Genomic DNA, 25,897 nt, shown 5'->3' with positions numbered 1-25,897 from the left:
CATGAGTCCCGTGTATAATATAAAATACGACTGCCGGCGACGCTAATTTGGTATTTCGTTATTGCGTCGACGGACATTGCCAAAAAGTGCTTATTGTGTTTATTGTGCTAATTACTCAGAAATTATAAACAGGGGTTCGTAACACCCCCCAGGGTAAAATGAAAGTTCATTTCCCATTTAAAAAAATATCTAAATTATTCTGGGTAATGGACTTTCAGGGGAATGAGTAATTCCTAGGTCCTCATATGTTTTAGATACAATTTCTTTGTTTTGATAATTTTTATACATTAAAAATAATAATACTAATACTAATAATAAGCCCACACTGCTGACCATAACTATTACCCCGATTAGTAGATAATGATTTGAGTCATAAGTCGTATCGACAACATTTCTTTTAAAGTGACTTTGTAGTTCATCTAGTGCATTTTGGAATTTCAGAATACCTACATCCATCTCTATCACGTCTGTTTTATGTAATAAATGATTGTACCCGTCTACCAGAGATCCCTGTTTCTTTTCTAATTCGATTAATGAGGAATTTACGTTTGTTAACATTGATTTCATAATTTGTGTTTGCGTTTCAGTTTTTTGGAAAAGTTGTGATTTAGAGCGTTCGAGTTCCTTGATTTTGTCGTGAAAATATTTAGCGTCAGTGTCGTCACATACACCAAATAGTACGTTAGCCACGCGTCCTACCATATTAATTAGTCCTTTCCTAGTACGTATATTATATGATTTTGGTTGCTCAACGATTTTTATGACGTGATTTTTGTTACTGTTGATTTCGGTCAAGAAGCTAGCCGCTTGATTATTGTACTGCATACAAACATGTTTTGTGTATTCTATCTTAAGATTATTTCCTAACTCACAGGATTCTTTTATTTTATTATTGATCTCTTGGATTCGTGACTGTTTTTCATTATAGTTGGTGATATTTACATATGTGAGTAACTTCCAATGCGAATTGGACATTTGGAGGGTACTTATTGTTTGGAAATATATCCCTGATGGTTGTGTAATAGGTGTGTTTGTGAATTGTGTATTTACTTGTTTAGTACTGCCCAGTCTGAAACAATATCATATTTGTTTATTAGATTTATTATTGTTTTCATATATTTTATATTGAACTGTTGTACACAAACATTGCATAAGCTATATACTGATCCCAATTTTGCTTCTGTTCACTAACGAAATGTCTCAGGTACTTCGTCAATGTACGGTGAGATCGTTCAAGAGCTCCATTGGACTGAGGATGGTAAGCTGTAGTCTTGAAAGTTTCTATTTGAAGTAGCTTGCAACATGCTTGGAATATTTTACTTAAGAAGTCTGGACCCTGATCTGTTAGAATAGAATCGGGTATACCATGAAGGCACACAAATTTCTCTACGAAGGCCTTTGCGATATTATTAGCAGTGTGGTTGGGTAATGGTATAGCAACTGAGAATTTTGTAAGATCGTCTTGGATCGTAAGAATGTACGCATTCTCTTCCAACGAAGTATCGATTGGCCCTACAATGTCCAGGAATATCTTCTCAAATGGTTTTGACGCAGTTGTGGTGACTACCATCGGCTGTTGAATGCTGTGGTTGCTACTTTTGTTCATTTGACATGAAGTACATTTTTTTACGTACTCTATAACGTCGTTCTTTAAATCTTTCCACGAATGATGTAGTTTAATTCTTTTAACAGTTTTGGAAATTCCCTGATGTCCCCCTAAAGGTGTCAGGTGGAATTCCTTTATTATATTTTGTTTCTCTTGATCCGAATATGTAGTATCTACATAGATGATAATTTTAATTTTTGATTTTTTAAAAACGTAACGTAATATCGTGCGGACTTGATCCCAATTTAACTGGTCATGTCCACTACCGATTTTTGGTAAGGCCAGTCTTTCGATTTGGTTTTCCTCACAGAATGTTCTTAGGTTTTTTATTGCTTGGTAAAATGTTTCGTAAGTTGGCTTTTCTTGGTGATGATTCTTTGTAATTATATATAAGATATTTTGATCATTGTGTTGAATGCTTGCTATTTCTGTTACTTCTTTATTTTGACTCGTTAAATTCTCAATTTGACCAAATTTACGCCTAAATTCCAAGGCTATCCCTTGAGACATCTTGAAATCCTTGGACACGCAATGTCCCAACGCAATGTCTTTTGAGGTTTCGAATATATCCCCTTGTACTTCAATAACATTGGGGTTTGTGATGAGCTTCGTTTGTACCTCTTCGGTGAATTGTTGATATGACTTTTGTTTGTAGTCATTTGAGTGTAACAATGCGTTTACCTTTGATATTCTGCTTAAAGCGTCTGAATTTGTATTCTGATTATCTGGTTTATATATGACATCATAATCAAACTCTTCCAGTTGTAATCTCCATCTAACCAAACGGGCTCCTGGATCCTTGACCCCAAATAGCCAGGTTAGTGGTTTATGATCAGTAACCACTGTGAATTTCCGACCATATAAATACGGTCTGAATTGTTTTACTGCCCAGACTATCGCTAGCAACTCCTTTTCTGTGGTGTTGTAGTTCTTTTCAGCTTTGTTCAGAGTACGCGAAGCGTATGTGATAGGTAGGTCGGTTCCAATTTTTCCTTGTGAAAGAATTGCTCCAATAGCCGTATTGCTCGCATCTGTTGTCACGATAAATGGTCTATCAAAATCTGGATGCTGCAATATTGGTTCATTTGTTAAAATATTCTTAAAGAAAAGGAAAGAGTCTTCGCAGCTATCTGACCAGATGAATGGTTGATTTTGTTTTAATAAGTTAGTCAGAGGCTTGGCCTTTTTGCTAAAATCCTTTATGAATTTTCTATAATACCCTATTAATCCTAAGAAAGATTTTATTTTCTTCGCGTTATCGGGTACCGGATAGTTAACTATACATTCAATTTTCTTTGGATCGGGCTTCACGCCGTTTTCTGTGATAACATGTCCCAGATAATTCACTTCCTTCCTCAAAAATTCGCACTTTGGAGGTTGGAGTTGTAAATTATATTGCCTTAGTCTCTCAAACACTTCACGTAGACGTGTTGTATGCTCTTGAAGAGTTGCGCCGATAACAATTATATCGTCTAAGTATACAAATGCCCTTGAGCCGTTTATCCCATTCAATACTCTGTTCATTAATCTTTGGAATGTTGCTGGGGCCCCTTTTAGACCAAAGCACATTCTCTTAAACTCATAATGACCTTCACTCTTACTGAAAGCTGTTTTTTCCATATCTTTTGGATGAATTCCAATTTGGTGATAACCGCTAGCTAAATCAAGACAGGAGAAGTATTTCGCTTTCCCTAGCTGATCCAAAATTGATGTTATGTCAGGCATCGGAAATGCGTCACCTACTGTGATATTATTCAACTTTCTGAAATCTACCACGACTCTGTATTTTTTACTTCCTGAAGCATCCATTTTCTTCGGGACAATAAGAAGTGGAGCGTTCCAAGGGCTCTCACTGGGGACTATTATTTCATTTTGTTCTAGTTGTTTGATTTGTTTATTTATTTCTTTCTTCTGTGCATATGGAAGACGATACGGTTTCTGATAAATTGGTTGAGTGCCACTTGGTATTTTTATTTCATGTTGTACCGCTTCTGTACAGTTAATTGTGTCTCCTTTTAAAAAGAATATGTCTGCATATTCACTGCATAGCTCTTGAATTGTTGTTTTTTCTTCCTTATTCATATGGTCGCATCTGAGTGAATCTTTTAAAATTTGGATACGATTTTTTGGATTGCTACATTTTTCTACCGTACGCATATTGTTCATTGAGACTGTATCGAGTATTTCGTGAGATAGATCCGTGAGTTTTGGTGTTAATATTTCTTGTGGTTCTTCTGTAGGGTTCATTACACTTATTAGAACTTGTTGATTTTTTATAATATTGAGTACATTTCCACATAATATATTTTTGTTTATTTCTTGAGCGTGGATAAGTACATTCTGACTTGATGACTCATTAGTATTAATATGTACTGGGATTATAAGTTCACTACGAGCTGGTATGACGTTTGAATTTTCATTCCTGGTAGACAATTCTTCCTTTCCTACGTCAATGATAATCCTATTGGCCTTTAGAAATGGGTTTCCCAATATTCCATCACCTACTATAGGAAATGTTGAATCCACTACTTGAAACTCGGTTTCGTATGTTTCGTTATCTATTGATACTGTTAGTACTGTACTTCCCAGTGTACTTACTAATTTGTCATTTATGCCTTGCATATTGTAAATTTTTTTGTCTGACATCTGGACATCGTCCTGAAGTGTATTTAATTTAATAAGGTTTAGTTCTGCACCCGTGTCTAAAAGTAAATTAATTTTGTGATTTATACATTGTGGTATTTCGCATATGGCATGTTTATTTTTTAACTTCACTTTAAAACTTAAGACATTTAATTTTGGGTGATCATTTTCAATTCGCGAACCAGACGGACACCCGCTTTGCCCGGTTCCTTGCCGTTTCCCGACGTTGATGGTTGATTATTATTATTCTGGTTTCCTTTGCGTGCATCTGCATTTTTTTTCTTATAGCATTCTTCTAGGGTGTGCCCAGTTTTCTTGCAATACGCACACGTTGGTCGCTTGTTATCTATAGTTTTATTATTGTTATCCTTGTTTTGCTTGCTTTGTTGACCTGTATCCACTGTGCGATTGGCATATTTGCAATCACTTGTGCTATGATTAGTTTTTTGACAGTTTTTACAATATTTGCTGCTACTGTTGTTATTGGATTTGTTATATAATAAACGTTGTGTCCCTTTATTGGATTGGTTTATTCTGTCTTCTTCTAAGCTATCTTTGATTGCTTCTTCCAACGACGTGTGATTTTTTGATTTTATCACTCCACGAATAGAAGATGGTAGACCCTCCACATATGTGGTTAGGGTGGTCTCTTTTATATATTCATGAACTGCTTTGGCGTCTGTTGGAGACCTTTTAGCAGTGCTGACATTGCACAGTTCGTGTAAAAGTGCTTCAACCCTTGAGGAGTATTCTTGAACTGTTTCTCCAGCTTTATGTTTAGTTGTGGTTAATTCCAATTGTAAATATCCTGGGGTCCTCTTCGCACAAAATTTTACTTCCAACAATCCTCTCAATGCTTCCCATGACTTCACCTCTCTGTGTTGCGTCGCTGCGAAAGCTTTTCCTGCTAATTTAGTTAAAATAGCCTGTAGGAGTACGGGACGACAGTCTTCACTAACTGTTTTTATTACTAAGTCACATGTACTTAAAAATGGGTACACTTCTTGTGCACACTCCCCGTTAAATTTGGGTATAAGATTTATGGCGGTCTCGAAAGATAGTGCTACTGGTGCCATTATGACTTCTGGTTTTAAAATAGGAGTGTTATCTTCTAAATTTATTAAAGAAATTATGGAACTTAGGCTATTGGAACGCCTACGTAAGTTTTGTGTTTTAGATCTCGTTACCCTACTAGAAATTTCAAGTGAATTTGTTCTTACTTTATAGGGTGGAATATATTCAGGATCTAACTCAGGGTGATCGGAACTGCTATCGTCACTACTACTCGTATACGTTGACATGCAATCTTATATATTTTATATGACTTAATATAAAAATTTAAAAAAGAAAAAAAAATTCTTATATGTAGTGTATAATGCATATATGTTTTTAGTTATTTGAAGTATTTTTTTATATAAAAATAAAGAGAGAAAATTAATTACTTACAGTACCATCCATATGATATATAATATGTTTGTACCGTGCATATTGTACTTAATCATCTGATTGACGCTGCTTGGCTCTGCCGTGTGTGACACTGTGACCCACTTACGCTGGCTGTCAATGTCGAGGTTAAAGGACGTCGGCGGCGGCGGCGACTGCGACGATGACTGTTATATTTTGATTTTTTTTTTTTTTTTTGACTTAGCGTCTCTTCAAAATGCTGACTATGAAAATTGCAAGTGCGACGCACTGCTGCGCGTCTTCACTAGAATTTCAGTAAAGCGCCTCTGCGACTACTTGTGTAGCGTCTCTTCAGCGTCTGTGTTCCGTGAGTGCGTTCTGCCGACTGTGTCCTCACTGGAAATATATGTAATAGCGCCTCCTTTCGCGGAATAATTGACGACGCTAGTTTTGATGACGAGGATTAATACTAATAATATACTAATCGCACGTATGGTACGCACTGGTGCGTACTTAGCTGAAGTAATATAACGTATACCTAATATATTAAATATTCTGTATATTGTAAATATTACTTATTTTGAGTTTTGGTTTTTTTTTTTTTGTTATTGGTGAATTCTTTATTTTGAATATAATTTGCTTCGACAACGAACACCGCTGCCACCAGGTGTTGTGTTCCCTTTTCGGTTATGTCCGTTGTGGGTTTGTAGGTTCGTCTTCGATGTGGAAACAACTATATTATTTTTAGATTGATTCCCGGAGGATCTTATTAGGTAATAAATAAATAGTCTTTGATTCACTTAACTAAATACTTTTATTGAATACGAATTCACATGAGTCCCGTGTATAATATAAAATACGACTGCCGGCGACGCTAATTTGGTATTTCGTTATTGCGTCGACGGACATTGCCAAAAAGTGCTTATTGTGTTTATTGTGCTAATTACTCAGAAATTATAAACAGGGGTTCGTAACACTAGTAAGAAGTAATTCAAATCTATATACTAAATTAATACCCTTATATACACATGACCTCTTGTCCGTGGCGTGACCCTGTCAAAGCTACCGGATAAGCTCACTAAAAATACATGCATAAGAGTTGTTTACCCCGAATATTCATGAATAAGCCATAGTTTACAAAAACAGTTATAATTAATGTAATATTTCATATTACGTTTTTCTAAGTATCCATGAATACGCGTTTCCTAATCGAAAAGGCCAAAGGGCAAAATCATATGTAAAAATATATAATACTAGGAAACGTCCAACTACACGAGTAACACGGTTTACTACACGGGGCAGAAACAATTATTACATGATTATGACATGCTGTTGATGTTCGAGAATGGTTAGTATATTATTTTTAAAAATGTACATATAATAATCTTATTTATTTTTTATAGGTATACGTGGTGGACTAGCGAGGACTAGTACAAGCGAGCAAACGGTACGCAAAGGCAAACAACACGAAGACCCCGGGGTATGATGAGGCGAAAGAGAAATCTTGGATAGTATATCAGGACTGTGAGTATATTTTTTTCATTAAAAATTTAGTAAAATTGAGTATTTTTTTGTTCTTATTAATATATTTTTATAGGTAACAATTCGTATGGGTGGGCAATGTCCCAGTACATGCCGTACGGTGGATTCCACTGGGTTGAACCCACAATGAATGGTTTGAATGATTTAGATGCCACATCGCCAATAGGACGAGTGTATGAGGTATATGTGACATATCCACCAAGATTGCATACTATCCACAACGACCTCCCCTTCCCACCACAAAATAGTGTGCCGCGTGGTTCAAAGGTGAGGAAGTTAATGGCAACGTTTGAGAAGCGCTTCAAGAAGAACCATATTATCCATTATAGAAATCTACAGCAGGCGATTAAGAATGGTCTGATAGTTAAAAAAGTAAATATTTGTATTTTATAAGATTTTAAACATATTTTTTTCATTTTTTCTTATTTTATAGGTACACAGAGTTGTCCAGTTCAACCAGTCGGATTGGCTGGCGAAATATATTGATTTGAATACGGAGATGAGGAAAAAGGCAAAAAATGCGTTTGAAAAAGATTTCTTTAAGCTAATGAACAACGCTGTATTTGGTAAGTCACTAAATACTATGTATTAAACATTTTTATTAAAATTTTTTTTTCCAGGAAAGACTATGCAATCGAAGAGGGAGGAGATGAAGATAGAGTTGGTGTCGTGTGAGAGGAGGCTACTGAAATAGATCAACAAGAATACATTTAAGCACTGTGTCAATTACACTAAAAATCTAAATGCTGTTGCTCTGGAGAATAAAATGATAAAATTTGATAAACCCATATATATTTGTAAATATACTTTTTATATTATATAACATACAATTATTAATACATTTATTATTTATAGGATTTGCATTATTGGACATATCGAAAACATTAACGTATGACTATCATTATAATGTGATGCAGAGGCACTATGGAGGCAATATCAAGCTCATGTATACTGACATAGGTAAATATAATTAAAATAATCTCATGTATGTAATATATTAATTTGATATCATTATTTTTTTAGATTCTTTAGTGTATCACATTCAGACGGATGATTTTTATGTAGACTTGGCGGCTAACCCTAGCTTGTTAGACCTGATGGACACCGCCAACCTTCCCCTGTGACCATCCATGTTACATAGCAGACAGGAAGAAGTCCCCAGGGTACTTTTCAATGAAGTGGATGGAGACATAATTACGGGGTTTGTGCGTTGAGGGCAAAGTCCTACGCTTTTAATGTGTATGCCGGGCCAGAGGACAGGATTGGACGTAAAAATATTAAGGCGAAAGGGATCCGGGCTCATGTGGTTAAAAACCACATGACTCTCGATGACCATAGGAAGTGTTTGTTTGAGGAAGTTGGACTGGAGTTATACAAAGAGAACGTATCAATCAGATCATTCAACCACCAACTGATGACCATAAAAATAACTAAATTAACATACAACAGTTACGATGATAAGAGGGCTGTGTGCTGCAAGATAAAGTGCACACACTGGCTCACGGACATTACTCTAAAGTAAATTTTAAAATAAATTATTTACTTATAATATTTATAATTTTTATAGGGAAGATGAGCCCGAGGATGATTGGCCTGAATTAGATGAAGAAGAACATAACTGGAGTGAGGAAGAGAAAGGCTTAATGAGAGACCTTCTACGCTGCATAACCTAACCTGTATATAGTTTGTTCTATATTTTTATTACAAAACGTACAATTGAAATTTTTGTAAATACCATGTATATTTTGTAATCTATATATTTTGTTACACTTTTAATTAATAAATATTTTTTTTATTGTAATCTATTTTGTAAATACCATGTATATTTTGTAATCTATAACCCTATATATATTAAGATAAATGTTAGGTTACCTATGTAAAATAAAAAATCAATGTTAAAATATAATATAATATTTATTAAATACAATCAAATTTTTAAGAATTATTTATAAACCATTTTCTTATAGCAAATACTTTGTAAAATGTACATTGTTTAGGATTAAATCCCATATAAAAAATACAATAAGGTAAAGTTTCATCATCATATATTTGATCCAAACGAGGACAGCCCAAGTCTTCGATGTTGATGAGTGCGACGTGTGGTATATATTCCATAAGAACTTGTTTTTTCTGTTCGCCTTTGATGTAAATGCAAGTGAACTTTAATGAATTCAATATTTTACCGAGTTATCGCCGTATTCTATAGATAGTTGATGATAATTACGTTCCAGCCACTTGTTGGTTTTACGACTTTTGTTATCCTCCATGGATTTTGAATGTTTAAAAATCCAGTGTTGGGTCACCCAAGTTTCTGTGTCGACTATAGACATTTCTTTAATCATATATTTATTGTTTAAACCAAGTACTCATTGCATGTCCAAGATGGCTGAAGACATTATGGCTTGTATTTATAATAAGTTTCAATAGTATTAAGACGACCGAGTATAGCAGGTAATATGTTTTTTAACCCGTCGATACTTTCTTTGGTTGATTGTAATGATACTCTACCTCTTTTCATATATTCAGTTATCTGTGCACATATTAACTGTATTATTTCCATTTGTTCTTCTTGAATTAAAATAGATTTATGATTTTCTTCAAGTTAATGCTCAATGTTATCTAATTTAGACGAAAACGATTGGATTGTCTTTTCAAGATTTGAAATATGTTTTGTTTCACCAGACTGAGTACTACCAAACATGTTCATGTCTGCAGCTAGACTGATACTATTTTTTAATGTCACTTGTATTTATCCAACTATTGTGCGTACTGCGTATTATCGAACCCTAACCATTTGACGAAAATTTGCTTCCCCTTCTTAGGTATAATGTTTTCAACTAAATATTCATTTGGGTGATTGGTTTTTTGAATTTCCTCAGAGTAGAAACAGCCTGCAATAGGGTTTCCAGTATAATCTTGTAGTTGATAAGTAGTGGGAGAAGTTTTATTTATTTTGATAATTTTAAATATTTCTGTAGGCTAGCCTTGGCAAATAACCTTTTGAAAATACTTATACGAACATAATCACCAATGTTAAATTTAATTTTTCCATTAATAATTTGACGTTGCTTTAATTTCACTGAAGAAGCGTTTGTATCAGGGGTCATACCTATTGTTCTATGTTCTGAATTGTTGTATTCGTTAATCAATGAAGGTAAAATAGATATCCATTAGTGAGAGCCACGTGCAGTAAACTCTCTGAACATTTTTTCTTTCAATGTGTGGTTGAAGCGTTCTACAAGGTCAGCTACCGTTTTGCCGAATTTATTTTTTTGCAGTTCCATTTCGCTGAATTTATTTTTTATGTAACTCTTTAACTCTCTAACTGTCATGGTCTTAAAATATAAAATGTGCCTAATTTAAAATATTGACGATGAAAAATGTTAATATATTATACTTGCCTATAGTTTAGTATTACCTATTAATTGTTATACCTTTACGTTTTATAATATACGTATTGAAATTTTTTGTTTAATCCTACATAAATTATTGTATTTAAAAAAGTTAAATATATCTTCAATAATTATATATAAAAAAAAATTGTTTTCTAAATATTCTGATGTTTTTATTTGCTTAACTATTATGCAAGGTGTAACAGAAAGACATGACAAAACAAAAATAAAACTATGCTTTACTATGATTACTCAACAATTATTCATTGTGTTTAATTAAATAACTAATATTGTCCAAATAATTAATCCATTTCATCTGCGGAGGATCGCTCGTCACTCTTTCTTTAAGACTACAAATTCTTTGTTCCAGCTTAACATATTTGTTGTAAATTCTTTTTACTTTTTTTCCACGTTGAAGAAGTTTCATGTCATCCTCAATTTTAGTCCAGTGGTTCCAAATATAACGGCTAAATCTAGGTGTTAAATCGTCTAACCATGTTTCAATATAATAATTTAACAATTCTTCCACTTTTTCATTATTTTCTGGTTTTTCACTCTCTATTATTAACCATAAATCGTCTAACTGTTCTATAGGAACTAGAGGCAAAGCTGAAATTCTACGAACTAGAGTTTTAATTAATGGATCACCTTCCGATGAAACATAATCATTTCGAAGACTAACATCAACAACTTTCCTATAAACTGCCTGAGTATAATGAAAAAAACAACCACGAATTTGTGCATCTGGATATTTATTTTTTATTGTATTAAACATCGTTATTTCAAAGTCTAATTGAAAAGTTGTTGGCAATAGACATTTTCCTAAGCTATTAGCTTTTGATATTAAAAGGTCAATCATTCGATTATATGAAGTTTCAGATTTATTTGGATGTAAAGCATACATTCCTGGGAATACTACATCAAAATATACAAAATGTATAGTATATAATTGTAAAAATATGTTTGGTACACTTTTAAAAGTACCATCCATAAACAGAGTTTTAACGTCACACATTTTAGAAAAAATTTCTGGCGTTCCAAAAATTAAAATTTTATCATCTAAACCATCGTCACATAAAATAAAATTTCTTCCATCTAATGTTTGACTCCATAAACCTGGTATATGTAGGTCTTTTCTATTTTCAGGTTGTGGAGGCACTTCCTTACGTTAATTTCGATGAATACTTGATTTTACTGATTGATATGTTGCTACCGCTTCTTCTCTTTCATTTTGGGTACACAATCTCCTTTTTGTCTTAAAAATGAAGTTCGAACTTCTTTATAAATCTATTGAAATAAATAAATGAATTTATACTTATCGTAGGTATCTACTACAGTTATCTATATAATATATATATATTATATGCCAATATATTAAACTATAAGTGTGGATTGTGGTTGTAGTATATTATTAAACATCTTTAATATTTAAATAATTTAATCTTAAAAATCCTAACTTTTCTTTTAATTATTACGTATACAATGTAGTAGGTATAATTATTATTTTAAGAGTGGTCAATAAGTAACTCTTAGCTATTTGCACAAAATTTTTATGAATTATACCTACAAAATAAATAAAATATGTATACAAAAATAATAAACAAAAACGAATATTTCAAATGCCTATAAACAGCATTAAAATAAGTGAAATATTTCGAAAATTATTTATTAAAATTTTTATAATTACCTTCGAAATTGGTTCAAGAGGGTTTTCTTTTGCTCTCAAACGAAGTTTAGCCTTAAAACGTTTTTCTTCAATTTTAACTGAACGAGGACTGTGGTTATGATTACAAAACTTATCGAAATGTACAGTGAATTCATCTGAAATTATTACACGAGCTCCACAGTTTTCAATACACTTCCAATATTTTTATTTTTTTTTATTTTTTTATCAATTCTAAAATAATAGTTATTAAAAATAAGGCACTCCCCTTTTCGCTGCGTAGAAATATATTCAATATTCGACATAATTATTTAAAAATTGTAAACTGTAAATGCGCAAATACGTACTGGTGATAATCATATGACACTGACTGTGGTAACTGCAATTATCGCTGCAACGACACACTATTCATTCTATTTTATTTATATAATTATTGGGGATTTATCAATCGTTAACTTCAGAATTGAGATAGTATAGCACTAAGATCGTTTCAAACGATAAATATTTCTGATAAATATTTCTCTGTGTCTATTTATCACTTTTCAAATCACAAATTCATAATCATGTTCTAAGACAAAAATAATTTTATGCGGCGAAATGGGTCGGCGGCAAAATGGGATTAATTTGGCGGCGAAATGGCATACGACCTTCTACAATAACACACTTTCATTGTACTATAAGTCGAATATTTATGTATGTTGTGCTTCACCATCAACGCATCAAATGAAGAATTATAAAATTCTTTACCGTTATCAACCTGTAATAGTTTTGGCGAGCGTTTGAGCCGTATTTTAGACATTGCCTTTGGAACTTCTTTAGCAGTTTTGGATTTTAACGCTATTGCCCTGGCAAACTTTGTAAAACAATCAATGACACATAGAATATACTTGCACCCCTTGTTTTGCTTTGAATATGGTATCATATTATCACGTTTAGACTTCTGGAATTCGTTTTATTATCCTTGACGCAATTCCTCATAAATTGAAAGTATTTCTTTTGAAACTACTGTATTACCAGTTGCTTTTGACGCCAACAGTAACTTCAATCGATCGACTAGCTCATTAGGATCATTCCAGTATACCAAATTATGTTTTTGTAATTTAACTGACAGTCCAGGGCCAGATGGAAATAGATTTTGGATTAAATCCGTGTATTTATTCCCACCTCTTTTAATTTTTGAACCGTCTGCTGTCAAATGAGCTGAAGTTTGAGTTAATATTGATTTATATGTTTTTAAATTGTTTTTGGTATACAACTTAGGATTTTTTGAAAATATTAAATTACCAAGTCCTTGTGTTAGTGGATATGACGTATCTTCAATAGTTCACGTATTATCAGCGAGTTTATTTTATTTTTTACCTAAGTGTACACTTCCCTTTGTCTGTATTTTAGGTCCATACGTCTTGTCTACATCGTAAGACTTATACCCATAGGCGCAAATCGCAGGGGTGCTAAGGGTGCTTAGCACCCTGAATTTTAATGCTAGCACCCCGAATCCCGTGATTATAACTTATAGTACTTACCATCACATTTTCAAATTAATTACATTTATTAAAAATTCAAAAACAGTTTTATATTTATTTAATTATTTATAATATAATAATATGTATATGTCGAGTTTACGTCTGGATATATTTAACTGCAATGACGTATAAAACATATTATTTAATATCATAATAATTGTGAAATTATGATATTAAAGGGAAATAATAAATTGTTAAACATATAGGTATGTAAATAATAAAATTCGGAGTATCTATAATCTACGCAGACCGACCGCAACGACACTACAGGTATATAGTTTTATTTAATTAGACCCGCAGTGAGGAATTCCATAAAATAGGATTAAAATAATTTTGTAGCTTGATTGCATTCCGTCCCGTCGACCGTCACTATAATATAATAATATATATATATAATATTATCAAATATCAATTATTAGTTATTACAAACATAATAATATCATTGATTATAAATTATAAATAGTTTTTACTATTTGTATTAAAAATTATAATACCAGAACGGTTCCAAGCACGGCATTACCCAACCACGAGTCTACGCGATTAGTTGGACATTGTTTAATTATTCGTCGTTCACGTTAAGTGTTTTATAAATTATACATTCCTTCTTAATATTTACTAAATTAATAACTAACAATTGTATTGTATTAATACATTATATTCTATAGATCCTACAAGCAAGAGCAGTTATCACTTTGTATTCGGTATGTTAAGGACTTGGAAGTAAATGAGCGATTTATTTGTTTTATGGATGTTTCAAGTGGCAGAGGAGCATCACATTTAGCTAGTACAATTTTGACTGCAATTGAAAAGTATAATATTCATAAAATACCATTAGTAGCTCAATCTTATGACGGAGCTAATGTAATGTCAGGGTCAGTATCTGGAGTTCAACAAAAAATTCGAGAACACTATCCAGAGGCAGTATATATTCATTGTTTAGCTCATAAACTAAATTTAGTTGTTTGTAATACTTGCAGTAGTATCAAGGTATTGTGTGATGAACTTTTTTAAAACAATTTAAATATCATTGTATTTGTAATATTATTTCATTTTAAATTTAAATTGAATATAGGAAGTAAGAAATTTCTTTAATACTCTTGAAGCTATATACGTTCACTTTTCTCAACCTGGTATTAATAATGAACTGACTAATTTGTTATCTGAAATGAAAATTAAACCATTATCTATCACGAGATTGTGTGAAACAAGATGGGCCTGTCGCTTCAAAAATTGTGATGCTGTATTAAACAATTTTGGTGCGATAATTAGCATTTTAGTAAGAGAAGTTGACGAAGGTTTAAATAGAGATGTGCCACAAGCAATTGGTAACAATCAATTATACGAACATTTTAATTTATGTCAATGATAAATGTATAATTTTAAAATGTTTCTCATTATTAATACCCATTTGCTAGTTATTATATTTTCTATACTTACTTTATTTTACTTAATTAGTAACTATATATCTTTTCTATTGAAAGGTCTCTTGAACATGATGAAAACCCCAACATTTGTATTTCATCTATTTATATTCCATGAAGTATTGAAAATAATAAATATACTGAGTAAGCAGTTGCAGCAAAAAAATACTAATTTGAGCAATGCTACAAATACCATAAATGGAGTGATAAAAACATTTGAAGAAATGAGAAATATTGATCACTTTTCTGGAATTTGGGATAAAATTTCAAATTTTGCATCTAAAAATGATATTTCACTTGATATTCCAAAAAGTAATTAAATACTAATTATAATAATTGATAAATATTTAGTAGTCAACACTTCAATTTTAGAATCAAAAAGACAGCGTACTGAACCTTATCATTTAAGAGACTTTGATGTTACTGTTGCTACTGGTGCAGAACAACAGCTACCAATTCAATGTACAGAAACCGTAGACAAACAAATTCAAAACTATTGGCGTAATCATTTTTACAACCCTATTGTTGATACCATTTTAAGTCATTTAAAATTAAGATTTTCCGAAGAATCGCAAGAATTAGCCCAAGCAACAGAGAGTTTTATAAGTCTTGACTTTACCAATTCATTATATTTTATTAACCATTACAAGGTTTGAAAAATATTTTTGAGTCCCTTTTAAATATTTTATTAAGTACATTTATATAATAAAATAATTCTATATTTAAGGATTTGTTTTCAATAAACATGGAGTGTTTAAAGTCGGAAATGACAGTTGCTAGAAATTGTGCAATTCAACTTAGTAACAAATTTGGCTTAAAAGAGCTAAAACAGGTAATCAGTAAGACTGTTTATCCAAATCTGTTCAAGCTACTTCAAGTTGCCTTAGTTTTGCCGATATCATCTGCTTCTTGTGAAAGAAGCTTTTCTGCAATGAGAAGAATAAAATCTTGGACACGTACCACGATGGGTCAGGAAAGACTATCTGACTTATCGATAATTCATATTGAGAGCGATCTAGTCATTGATAAAGACATCATTTTAAATAAGTTTGCTGAAAATAAGCGCACGTTGCCTTTACATTTTTAATAAATAAATAATAATAATAAAATGTTTAGTTGTGTTTGTTTGATTTTTATTTTATATTTTTATTTATATAATAATATATGGTATAGTACTATTGGGGTGTGTGAGGGGCGAAGCCCCTCACGAGTTTGGTCTGTTTCCTCAAAAATGTTTGGTGCTTAAGCCCCCCTAATGTTTTTGGGTGATTTGCGCCTATGCTTATACCAGTCGTTTATTTTGAAAGAATCCTCATTCCTCAACACTATGTTCTATGGTGTCTTCCTTAAGTTTGACGGATGGGGCTTGAAATGTTGATGGATCGAAACGTTTTATTTTATCTTGTTTGAATAATTCAATAAAATTAGCGTTATCGCGCAAAAGTTGTTTAGGTACTTTTGAATAACTCTGAGCCATATAGAATACATCAACTAAATTATGCCGACCTCTGGAGAAGTAAGTTCTTGCAATCTTTTGGTTTTCAGTAATAATATCGTCGAAAATAAACACAGAGTTTGGTAAAGCTTGCTCAGGTTCAATAACTTGTTCGTTTTCATAGAATGTAAATAATCCAACATCAACAATACTTCAATTAGCATTTTATATTTGGGTTGATCCAATGTTTTTGAATATATGTATACGTTATGGAATCATATTCCGTTTATATTGGTTAATAAGGTAAATATTAAATTAGTTTTCCCACAGCTGGAAGGACCGACGATGAGTGCACGTATCGTATTAGGTAGCAGCGATCCATGTCTATGCTGTTGAGCAGTTGTAGGTGGGTCCACGTTTTCAACTGTTAGTTTTATATCTTGCTTGATAAACTTCATTATAAATAACTGAGCAACGATGATAAATCAATCAATACACAATGTCACTCGCTCGAAGAAGCAACAAGAATAAGGGTGGTGGGCTTATCAACACGCTTATAAATAAATTGCCGTTGGAAGTTCACGTGCCTGGTAAGTCCAGAATAATAAATCCGATATTAACATAATAATAATAATATTTATATTTTTTTTAGGTTATCAATACTGTGGACCTGGTACAAATTTAAAAAAACGATTAGCTCGTTTTGACAAATATGACCTACTAGACTCTGCTTGTAGGGACCACGATATTGCATACGAGTGATAGCAACTCTATCGCAGATCGTAACAAAGCCGATTATATATTAGAACAGCGAGCCTGAGATAGGTTGAAGTCAAAAGATTCAAGTTTAAAAGAAAAAGCTGTGGCTTGGGGTGTGACTACTTCCATGAAAGCGAAACGTAAAGTAGGAGGCTGCTGCGGTTTTAAAGCACCACTTAAAGCCACTAAAGACGTTATAAAGAAAAATACCGGTCAAAAAAACTTGATGAAATTGACTAAAAAATGTGTAGCCGTCACGAGAAAATCATTCAAAACTAAGAAGACAAAAGTTCCTTGAACAATAAATATTCCGAAAAAAGGCGGTGCGCTACCACTCATACCGATTTTTGCCGGGTTGTCAGCTCTGGGAGCCCTGACTGGCAGTGTAGCCAACGTTGTGAAGGTTGCTAATGAATTTAATAGAAACACTCCTTCGCATTTAGGCAAAGGGCTATATCTCACTCCGTATAAAGGCAACTCATACAAAATAGAAACACCTCATAAAAGTGGTAGGGGTGTAAAAGCGAAAAAAACTAATATCTACGTTACCCAGTAGAGCGTTGTACGATTTCGAACTTATAAAAATCGCTAGTTTAATGAAAATACCTAATTTCAGCGGCGTGTTTAACAGAGATATATTATGTACACGTTCTAAACGCTTAGAGTCAGCGATTATCATCCTGGATACGAGGGAAAGTACAGGAACGCATTGGGTAGCGTATAAGAAAATCGGAAAAAGAGTCGAATATTTTACGACAGTTTTGGAAATTTACCTCCACCATTAGAAGTACAAAAATATTTTCACGGATGTGACATACATTTCAATTACAGCAGAGAGCAGAAATATAATACTGCAAACTGTGGACACTTGTGTTTAAAATTTTTATCATGTTCACATTAACGTTAACCGGAAGCTCGAGTGCGTTGTCATGCGAGATCTTTCCACCGTTGGAAGTAGAAAATACTGTTCACTGTTCAGATAGGTCTTTTAAGCTTACAGACAAATAATTCTATACCAAACATAGAACCTGGTTGTAATACTATTGCCTTCCGTAATTTGATCAATGAAAATGTGTGCGTAATTAAACCTACGGAAACATTTGAGTTGGATCAGTTAGAGTCTATTATACAAAAAATGATGCCCGACTATGTCAGTATGTTTGAATTAAAAGCAAACAGTAGAACATTAAAGTGTATAATATCGTGCAGCCATGAAGTTGATTTAGGAGTTGAGAATAGCATAGCGGAATTGTTAGGTTTTAAAAATGTACTATACACTACTGGTGCTACTCATTAATCTGAAAATATTGTCAACATAATGAAAATAAACTGTATAAAAGTAAAGTGTAATTTAATCACCGGCTCATTCTGTGACGGAGTGCCGAGCCAGATCATACACGAGCTCTATCCTACTGTACCTGTTGGATATAAAATCGTTGAGGTACCTAGGCATCCAGTTTTTTATGGTCTCAACACGACTTCGATAACTAAAGTAAATATCGTGCAAAAAGATCAGAACGATTGTCTGACTAATCTGCGTGGTAAACCGATAACAATTCGTTTACAAATAACGCGTGGAACTCAAAATTAATATAAAAAGAGCTACTATCAAAAAACCTATCAGTTTACCGCCTGCCGTTAAGAATTTACAAGCTTAGACTTGGAAATTACCGAGAATATGGAAGAAATGTGTGGAGAGATTCAGGTAGTGTTTTCGAAAATACGTGGATATCCTTCGACTACACAACAAAGTGCAATCGTAGAACGCGAAAATACGCATAATTCTCGTGCGTCGCTGTCTTTGCCGAAGATTGAGCTTCCAAAATTCGACTGTAGTCTTATCAATTGGTGCGCGTTTCGCGATATGTTTACGTCACTAGTGCATGAAAATCGGTTAATAACGGATATAGAGCGCTTTCATTATTTGGTGTCTTGCTTATCAGGTTCGGCCTTGAACATTGTAAAATCAGTTCCACAAACTTCGGATAATTATGCAATCGCCGGTGTGCGCTTCGGATCGTTATGACAACAAGCGACTTCTCGCTACAGCATATTGTGATAAACTATTTTCGTTTGAACGTTTACAGCGGGAATTGGTATCCTCATTATTACCATCTGTTAATACTTTTCGCGAGAATGTTTCCGCGTTAAAGGCACTTGGTGTTGTTGATTTGTCTGGATTCTTGCTATTCTACATCGGCGCCCGTGTCATTGACAATGTCGGCGCTAACGCGGATACGCTGTCAGTGGGCAACAGTAGTTCTAGAAAGGGCAAGGGCGGCCAGACGTCCGTGAAGACTACATTATCGACTACTGCTACTGCCAAGAACAGATGTGCGTTCTGCGATCGTGATCACCCGTTATTTCGATGTTTAGTGTTCAAGAGAAAATCTGTAGCCGAACGGCGGGAGTTTGTCCTAAAGAAGGAGTTATGTTTTGTTTGTCTACCTCCGGATCATGAAAAAAACTCGTGTAAGTCGGCGTACTTATGCAAAACTTGTGAAGGATGACACAGTGTACTGCTCCACTTAGATTCAAAAAATAAGGGTTTAAGAAAGTTATCAACACCTAACGCAGTGACAATTCCAAAACCGATTGAAAGCCCCGCGGATCAGAACTTCACATCTACTAACTTCTCAGGCGCTGTAAAATCGGATGTGAGTGTTGTACTAGCTACGGCGATAGTGAGGATACGAGGCCAATCTGGTGAGCTGGAGCCAGTTCGAGCTTTATTAGATACTGGATCACAAATTTCGGCCATTACCAATCTATGTGCTATCCAACTTGGGTTGCCTCGTCATAAGGGACGAATAGAGGTAGTGGTTAGGCACAGCAGCCTGTACGAACTGTAAAGGGTTCAACCAATTGTAGTTTTATTCCATTGCTGTATGATGCTCCGCAAACATCGGCCACCAATATCGTAATATTACCAAAAATCACTGCGCTTGTGCCGAATCAAAAATAACACATTTCAATTCGTGAGCGATACGGGCATCTCCCACTTGCTGACCCTAACTTTGATGTGCCAGGCTCAGTGGATATGTTGATTGGAGGGGACTTGTATCCATTTATCTTACAATCACGATCGGACATAGTCCATAGTCCCGGTCTGCTTTTAGCCTTGAACACGCAGTTTGGATGGGTAATAGTCGGAGCCATAGAAGGGTCAAGGAAATACTCTACTGCTTCATCGTTGGCAGTTCATGCGGCATCAGATAATCAAGATATAGGAGAGCTCTTACAGCGATTTTGGGAAGTTGAAGAACTTGACCAAGCACGGAAGATGAAGCATGTGAAAAACATTTCCAAGAAACAGTATCACGAGATTGCAATGGAAGATTTCATATTGCGTTGCCTTTCAAATCCATAATTCTGGATTCAATGGGTGAGGAAGGCACAAAGCGCGAAGGTCATTGATTAGGATTAGGATCGTCCCGCTCATTAGCTCTGAATCGCTGGTAAAACCTCGAACGTTGCTTAAGCAAAGACGAAGAGCTATATAATGCGTATCATGACTTTATGGATGAATATATCGCACTAGACCATATGCAGTTGGCCGAACGCGCTGGAAAATATTTCATATCACATCATGCAGTTGTAAAACGGAAGGAGAATGACATAAAAATTCGAGTTGTCTTCGATGCATCCGCTCCCTCTTCGCAGGGGACGTTCTTTGAACGATTGCTTAGCAACAGGATCTAAATTGCAAACTGATATCGGGGACATCTTATTGTGTTGTCGATTTTATAAGTACATGTTCATAGAAGACATAGTTAAGATGTATCGACAAATATTCGTTTGAGAACAAGACCGTGTTTACCAACACATTCTGTGGAGGCGTTCACCACACGAAGAAGTACAAGGATATGAGTTATGCACTGTTACCTATGGTATAAATTCAGCACCGTTCTTAGCCATTCGTTGTCTTCTTCAATTGAAACAAGATAATGGTCCAGAATTTCCATTGGCAAGACAATTTCTGCGGTCATACACCTTATGTGGACGATATTATTGAAGGTGCCAATACAAGGGAAGAAATAGTGAATGTGCAATGTCAAATAATTGGGTTGTTACAAAAAGGCTATTTTGAGCTAAGTAAATGGGCTAGTAATTGCCCCGCAGTATTGAAAGACGTTGCAAAAGAGCATTGCGCCAGTAACCCATACTATGAACCTCATTCTGGACAGGCTGTCAAAATATTGGGTCTTTATTGGGACCCGTTTAGAGATACATTCGGATACAGGTCAAATATTACCGGGATGCAACCCACAGAACGATCGGTACTATCAGTCCTCGCTCGATTTTATGATCCCATTGGGACATTAGGCTCAATGGTTTTCTGGACGAAGTGCCTAATGCAAGAGTTATGGTGCCAAGGACTGAACTGGGACACTCCGATTTCCAAAGAGATCTCCTCCAAGTGGAATGTATTCATAGAAGAACTTACATCGTTGGTGCATTTGAAGTTATTTCGTCATGTCAGCATCGTAAACTGCATAAAGGCTCAGTTAATAGGGTTTGCAGATGCGACACAAAGGGGTTATGCTGCGACGGTCTTTCTACGAGTAACGGACAATCAAGGTTTCATCAACGTGCATTTCATTGCCTGCAAGTCAAGGGTTGCTCCGCTAAAGACGTCCAAGATCGATAGATCCTTGACCATATCCCGTTTAGAACTTTGTGCAGCACTTCTGTTAGCACGTCTCATTTCACACAAGATGTCACTGTTGAAGGAGTTGTTGAAGGAGTTTATGTACAAGGCATCAAAGCATTCTCCGATTCGACGATTGTTTTGGCATGGTTAAAGGCCGAGCCAAAGGATTTTAAAATATTTGTTACAGAGTTAACAAAATAAAGGAAATTCGGCCACAATTTGAGTGGAATCACGTAAAAACCACGGAAAATGCAGCAGACCCGGCATCAAGAGGTTTACTTCCACGCCAGTTAGTTGCTTCGCAGTTGCGTTTAAACGGTCCGGAATTCTTACGGCAGCCTAAGGAACAACGGTCTAGTCAAATTTTAAAGAGGCTTCCTTCCGAGCAACTTCCGGAGTATAAACAACCAGTCAAGTGTGTGTTACATACCCTTATATGTAATGAATCAGAAGAGATCTTCCGTCGTTTCTCGTCACTAACAAGAATGCAGCGAACACTCGCTTATGTATGGTGCTTTATTGACCGTTGCAGACAAAGACCTGTAAGCAGGGGTCCACTTACTCGAATTGAACACAACGCAAGATTTTTATTGGAAAGGCTTACGAAAGCGGTTGGAAAATACCTCGGCATTGATAACCCCCAATTCACTTGCTCAGTTGTCACTATATTTAGACAATGAAGGATTAATTCGTGTCGGCGGTCGACTTCGTTTCTCGCTTCTGACCGAGGAAGCTAAGCATCCAGTACTGCTCCCTAAGACTGCTTATGTCACGCAGTTAATTATCAGCCATTATCACTTGAGCCTTCTACATGCCGGTTCAAAATTAGTTATGGCCCTGATTCAACGAAAATATTAGATTGTATCAGGGCGTGTAGCCATTCGGAAAATTATACATACATGTGTTAGATGTGTGCGCAATAGAGCTGCGTGCCCACAACCAGTCATGGCAGACTTGCCACCAGTACGAGTACAGCCTCATCGACCATTCGCATTCGTTGGCATGGATTACGGTGGACCGTTTAATGTGAAAGAAAGCAGTCGACGAGGTGCCAAGACTAACAAGGCTTATCTTGCTCTATTTGTATGTTTATCAGTGAAGGCAGTCCATCTGGAAGTGGCGAGCGACTTATCCACGGAAGCGTTTCTTGCTGCTTTCGATCGCTTCACTGCTCGTCGGGGGATTCCAGTTGAAATACGTTCTGACTGTGGAACAAATTATGTAGGTGCTGCTCAGCAATTGAAATCTTTGTTCAACGAAGCAAAAACCTGAGACACTCTAATGAGTAGAATCCCATATCAGTGGTATTTTAATTAACCTGCGGCCCCTCATTCTGGAGGGATCTGAGAGGTGGCAATCAAAAGTGTCAAGACTCATTTGAGAAATGTCATCGGTGATCAAATAATGACCATGGAAGAATTTACCACACTAATAATTCGCATCGAAGAAATCTTAAATTCGCGTCTACTCACAAGTGTCTCCAGTGACCCAAACGATTTATGTGCTTTAACTCCTGGGCACTTTCTGATAGGACAACCCCTCATGTCAGTTCCAGAACCTGATTTGACGGACGTTAAAATCAACCGTCTAAACAGATGGCAACTGATCAAACAAGCACAGCAGTCTTTTTGGAAACGATGAACGATGGACCAACAATGTGCCCAATATGTCTGGAGTCTGAAGGATTACTAATAATCACTGACTGCAAACACGCTTTCCACTTAGATTGTGTCATAAAAATAAGAAAAAATATTTGTCCTTGTTGTAGACACGTAATAATGCAACTGGCTAAATAAATATTCAGCAAATACATAAATATTCAAATGTACATCGTAGATACGACATAATGTGTCCTCAATCTCGAATCAAATCTATCTTTTAACTCTTGTAAATATTACTCCAACCATAATACATTTAAACAACATCCACATAATCTATACAAAACAGCAAATCATAAACATAAATGTATATGACTAAGTTATAAAAAATAAAAATACATAAAAAAAAAAGGAAATACTAACATAGTTTAAACACATTAAAACTAACATTGCCATTATATTGTATAGGTATCTTAACATTTAATAAAATAAATAATTGTGTATATATATCTTGAATTATTATTTATCAAATATTCATACAATTACCATACATTTATATTTAGTCAAAATTTTAAAAAATTTAAAAAAAAACTTATATAATTTAATAACATTAAAAAATAACATTGCTATTATCACGTAAATTATGTATCTATATATATATAACTGAAATCAAACAAAAGAAATCGTTGTTACGGTTTGGCTTCGAAACTTCTTATCCAATTGTCATGCAGTTTTTTTTAAATGAAAGAGGATATCACGGAGCAGGTTTTGGGCATAAATAAAGTCCGATAGTGTTAGTCAATAATTAGTTATCTATATATATTAAATCCAAATACCACTGACTCACTGATCGCTGTATCTCAAAAACTGCTCAATGTACGGACTTAAAATTTGGAATAGAGGTTCTTCTCATATTTTCACCGTGCAATAAGAAGGGATTTTCAAAAATATTGTGTTTTAGTGGAGTAATTAACGATTATAATTATTCACTGCCAATAGGTATTGTGCGGCCCGCGGGTTTCCAGCTACCGGCAACCTATCCTTTTTGTTCGTCGTCGTCGTCGTTGTGTAGATAAGAATAATGATTCCGAGGATAAAATTTAGAAGTTAATCGATAAAAATAATCTCATGCATCGCACGTACACCAATATTTCTATTTTATTATCTAATATATAAATGTGAAAATGAAAACCTTTGAGTGATATGTTCTCGGAAACTACTGAACCGATCGTTATGATTTTTTTTTTTTTAATGAAGAGCTCATTGCGAAGAAGGTTTATGGCATTCGATCGATTCTCTAACTTTAAAAACAAAGGCCTATTATGTAGACTTAGTTGGGTTTGAGATTCGCGGTACGGCAACGGACGGCGGCTAGACGTGGCCACCCAAACTTCCCCTTCCATATCACCGTTGCGCGACGTGATAGTTCATATCGTTATTCATTGCTAATGGAAAACTTAGATCATATACTATGGATGAACCCGCCGCGTATTAAAGGTGGTCCTGAGGCACTTGATAGAACGCTGAGGGATTTTAAAAATAATGATCGCCCAATGGGCGGAGTTGTTATTCTTTTTGCTGGTGACTTTAGACAAATATTGCCAGTTGTACCTAAAGGCACTAAAAGCGGTGAAATCAACGCCTGTCTTAAGTCATCATATCTTTGGTCTTACATAACATCATTGAGATTAACAACCAATATGCGTGTACCTAAACCTTGGTGGTGATAACTGATAATAATGCCGAGCTCTTCTCACAACATCTTTTGAAAATAGGTGACGGAACTTTTCAGAATGATGAGGATAGCATGATACACATAAATTCTACATTTGCGATTTCGGTTCTTGATCAAAATAACTTAATCAACGAAGTTTATCCTGAAATTTCTCATCTTTCCAATAAATCAAATGAATGGCTCCGTGAACATGCAATTTTGGCCCCTAAAAACGACACCGTCAACATCATAAACGAAAAAGTTCTTTCCATGTTCGAAGCTGATAAAAAAAAACTATATTTCCATAGATACACTTACTAATCAAGATGAAGCCATAGATATCCCGGCTGAATTTCTTAACTCATTAAATCCATCAGGTCTCCCCCCACAGAAACTTGATTTAAAAATCGGTGCGCCTATTATTCTCATGCGAAATTTAAATGCTCCCTAATTGTGCAATGGAACTAGTTTAAAAATATTATCTTTGAAAAAAAACCTTATTGAAGCTGAAATTCTTACCGGCTCAGCGAGTGGTCAAATTTT

The 25,897-nt window shown here is 34.6% G+C and overlaps 3 protein-coding genes and 1 pseudogene across 4 annotated transcripts in view; all 4 read left to right on the top strand.

Annotated features, from left to right (window-relative positions):
* The window catches only part of LOC111031334, a 12,677-nt gene extending 4,606 nt beyond the window's left edge, over positions 1 to 8,071 (top strand). Inside the window, exons 1-6 of one of the 2 annotated variants that reach the window (XM_022311225.1) lie at positions 6,297 to 7,001; positions 7,057 to 7,177; positions 7,251 to 7,567; positions 7,629 to 7,761; positions 7,816 to 7,992; positions 8,051 to 8,071. In XM_022311225.1, the coding sequence (XP_022166917.1) occupies positions 7,274 to 7,567; positions 7,629 to 7,761; positions 7,816 to 7,889 (501 nt within the window). In that variant the 5' untranslated portion in view covers positions 6,297 to 7,001; positions 7,057 to 7,177; positions 7,251 to 7,273 and the 3' untranslated portion in view covers positions 7,890 to 7,992; positions 8,051 to 8,071. Of the gene's footprint in view, positions 1 to 6,296; positions 7,178 to 7,250; positions 7,568 to 7,628; positions 7,762 to 7,815; positions 7,993 to 8,050 lie in introns of those variants that run through there. The other variant, XM_022311224.1, reaches the window with a different exon arrangement.
* A 221-nt stretch (positions 8,072 to 8,292) lies between these two features.
* LOC111031335 lies at positions 8,293 to 8,977 on the top strand (annotated as a pseudogene).
* Positions 8,978 to 13,894: 4,917 nt separating this feature from the next.
* On the top strand, positions 13,895 to 18,913 carry LOC111031351 (zinc finger MYM-type protein 1-like). The gene is made up of 6 exons (XM_022311256.1): positions 13,895 to 13,899; positions 14,439 to 14,760; positions 14,846 to 15,098; positions 15,255 to 15,506; positions 15,567 to 15,844; positions 15,922 to 18,913. The coding sequence occupies exons 1-6, from the start codon at positions 13,895 to 13,897 to the stop codon at positions 16,279 to 16,281; spliced, it is 1,470 nt and encodes a 489-aa protein (XP_022166948.1). The 3' UTR covers positions 16,282 to 18,913.
* A 6,175-nt stretch (positions 18,914 to 25,088) lies between these two features.
* LOC111031350 lies at positions 25,089 to 25,675 on the top strand. Its single transcript, XM_022311254.1, has 2 exons — positions 25,089 to 25,346; positions 25,433 to 25,675. Exons 1-2 carry the CDS (start codon positions 25,089 to 25,091, stop codon positions 25,673 to 25,675), a joined length of 501 nt encoding a protein of 166 aa, XP_022166946.1.
* The last annotated feature ends 222 nt before the right edge of the window (positions 25,676 to 25,897 follow it).

Source organism: Myzus persicae, unplaced genomic scaffold (assembly GCF_001856785.1).
Source record: "Myzus persicae strain clone G006 unplaced genomic scaffold, MPER_G0061.0, whole genome shotgun sequence".
Lineage (NCBI taxonomy): Eukaryota > Metazoa > Arthropoda > Insecta > Hemiptera > Aphididae > Myzus > Myzus persicae.
The sequence above is the reverse complement of the archived record's forward strand: the minus strand, read 5'-3'. Positions and strand labels throughout refer to the sequence as shown.

Bases quoted from the DNA above. Each gene is read 5' to 3' on its own strand.
- LOC111031351 (XM_022311256.1), top strand. The intron at 15,099-15,254 runs GTAACAATCAAT...TTCTATTGAAAG, and splicing joins AGATGTGCCACAAGCAATTG to GTCTCTTGAACATGATGAAA. The intron at 15,507-15,566 runs GTAATTAAATAC...CTTCAATTTTAG, and splicing joins TTCACTTGATATTCCAAAAA to AATCAAAAAGACAGCGTACT.
- LOC111031350 (XM_022311254.1), top strand. From the start codon at position 25,089: ATGGAAAACTTAGATCATATACTATGGATGAACCCGCCGCGTATTAAA. The intron at 25,347-25,432 runs GTACCTAAACCT...GGAACTTTTCAG, and splicing joins GATTAACAACCAATATGCGT to AATGATGAGGATAGCATGAT.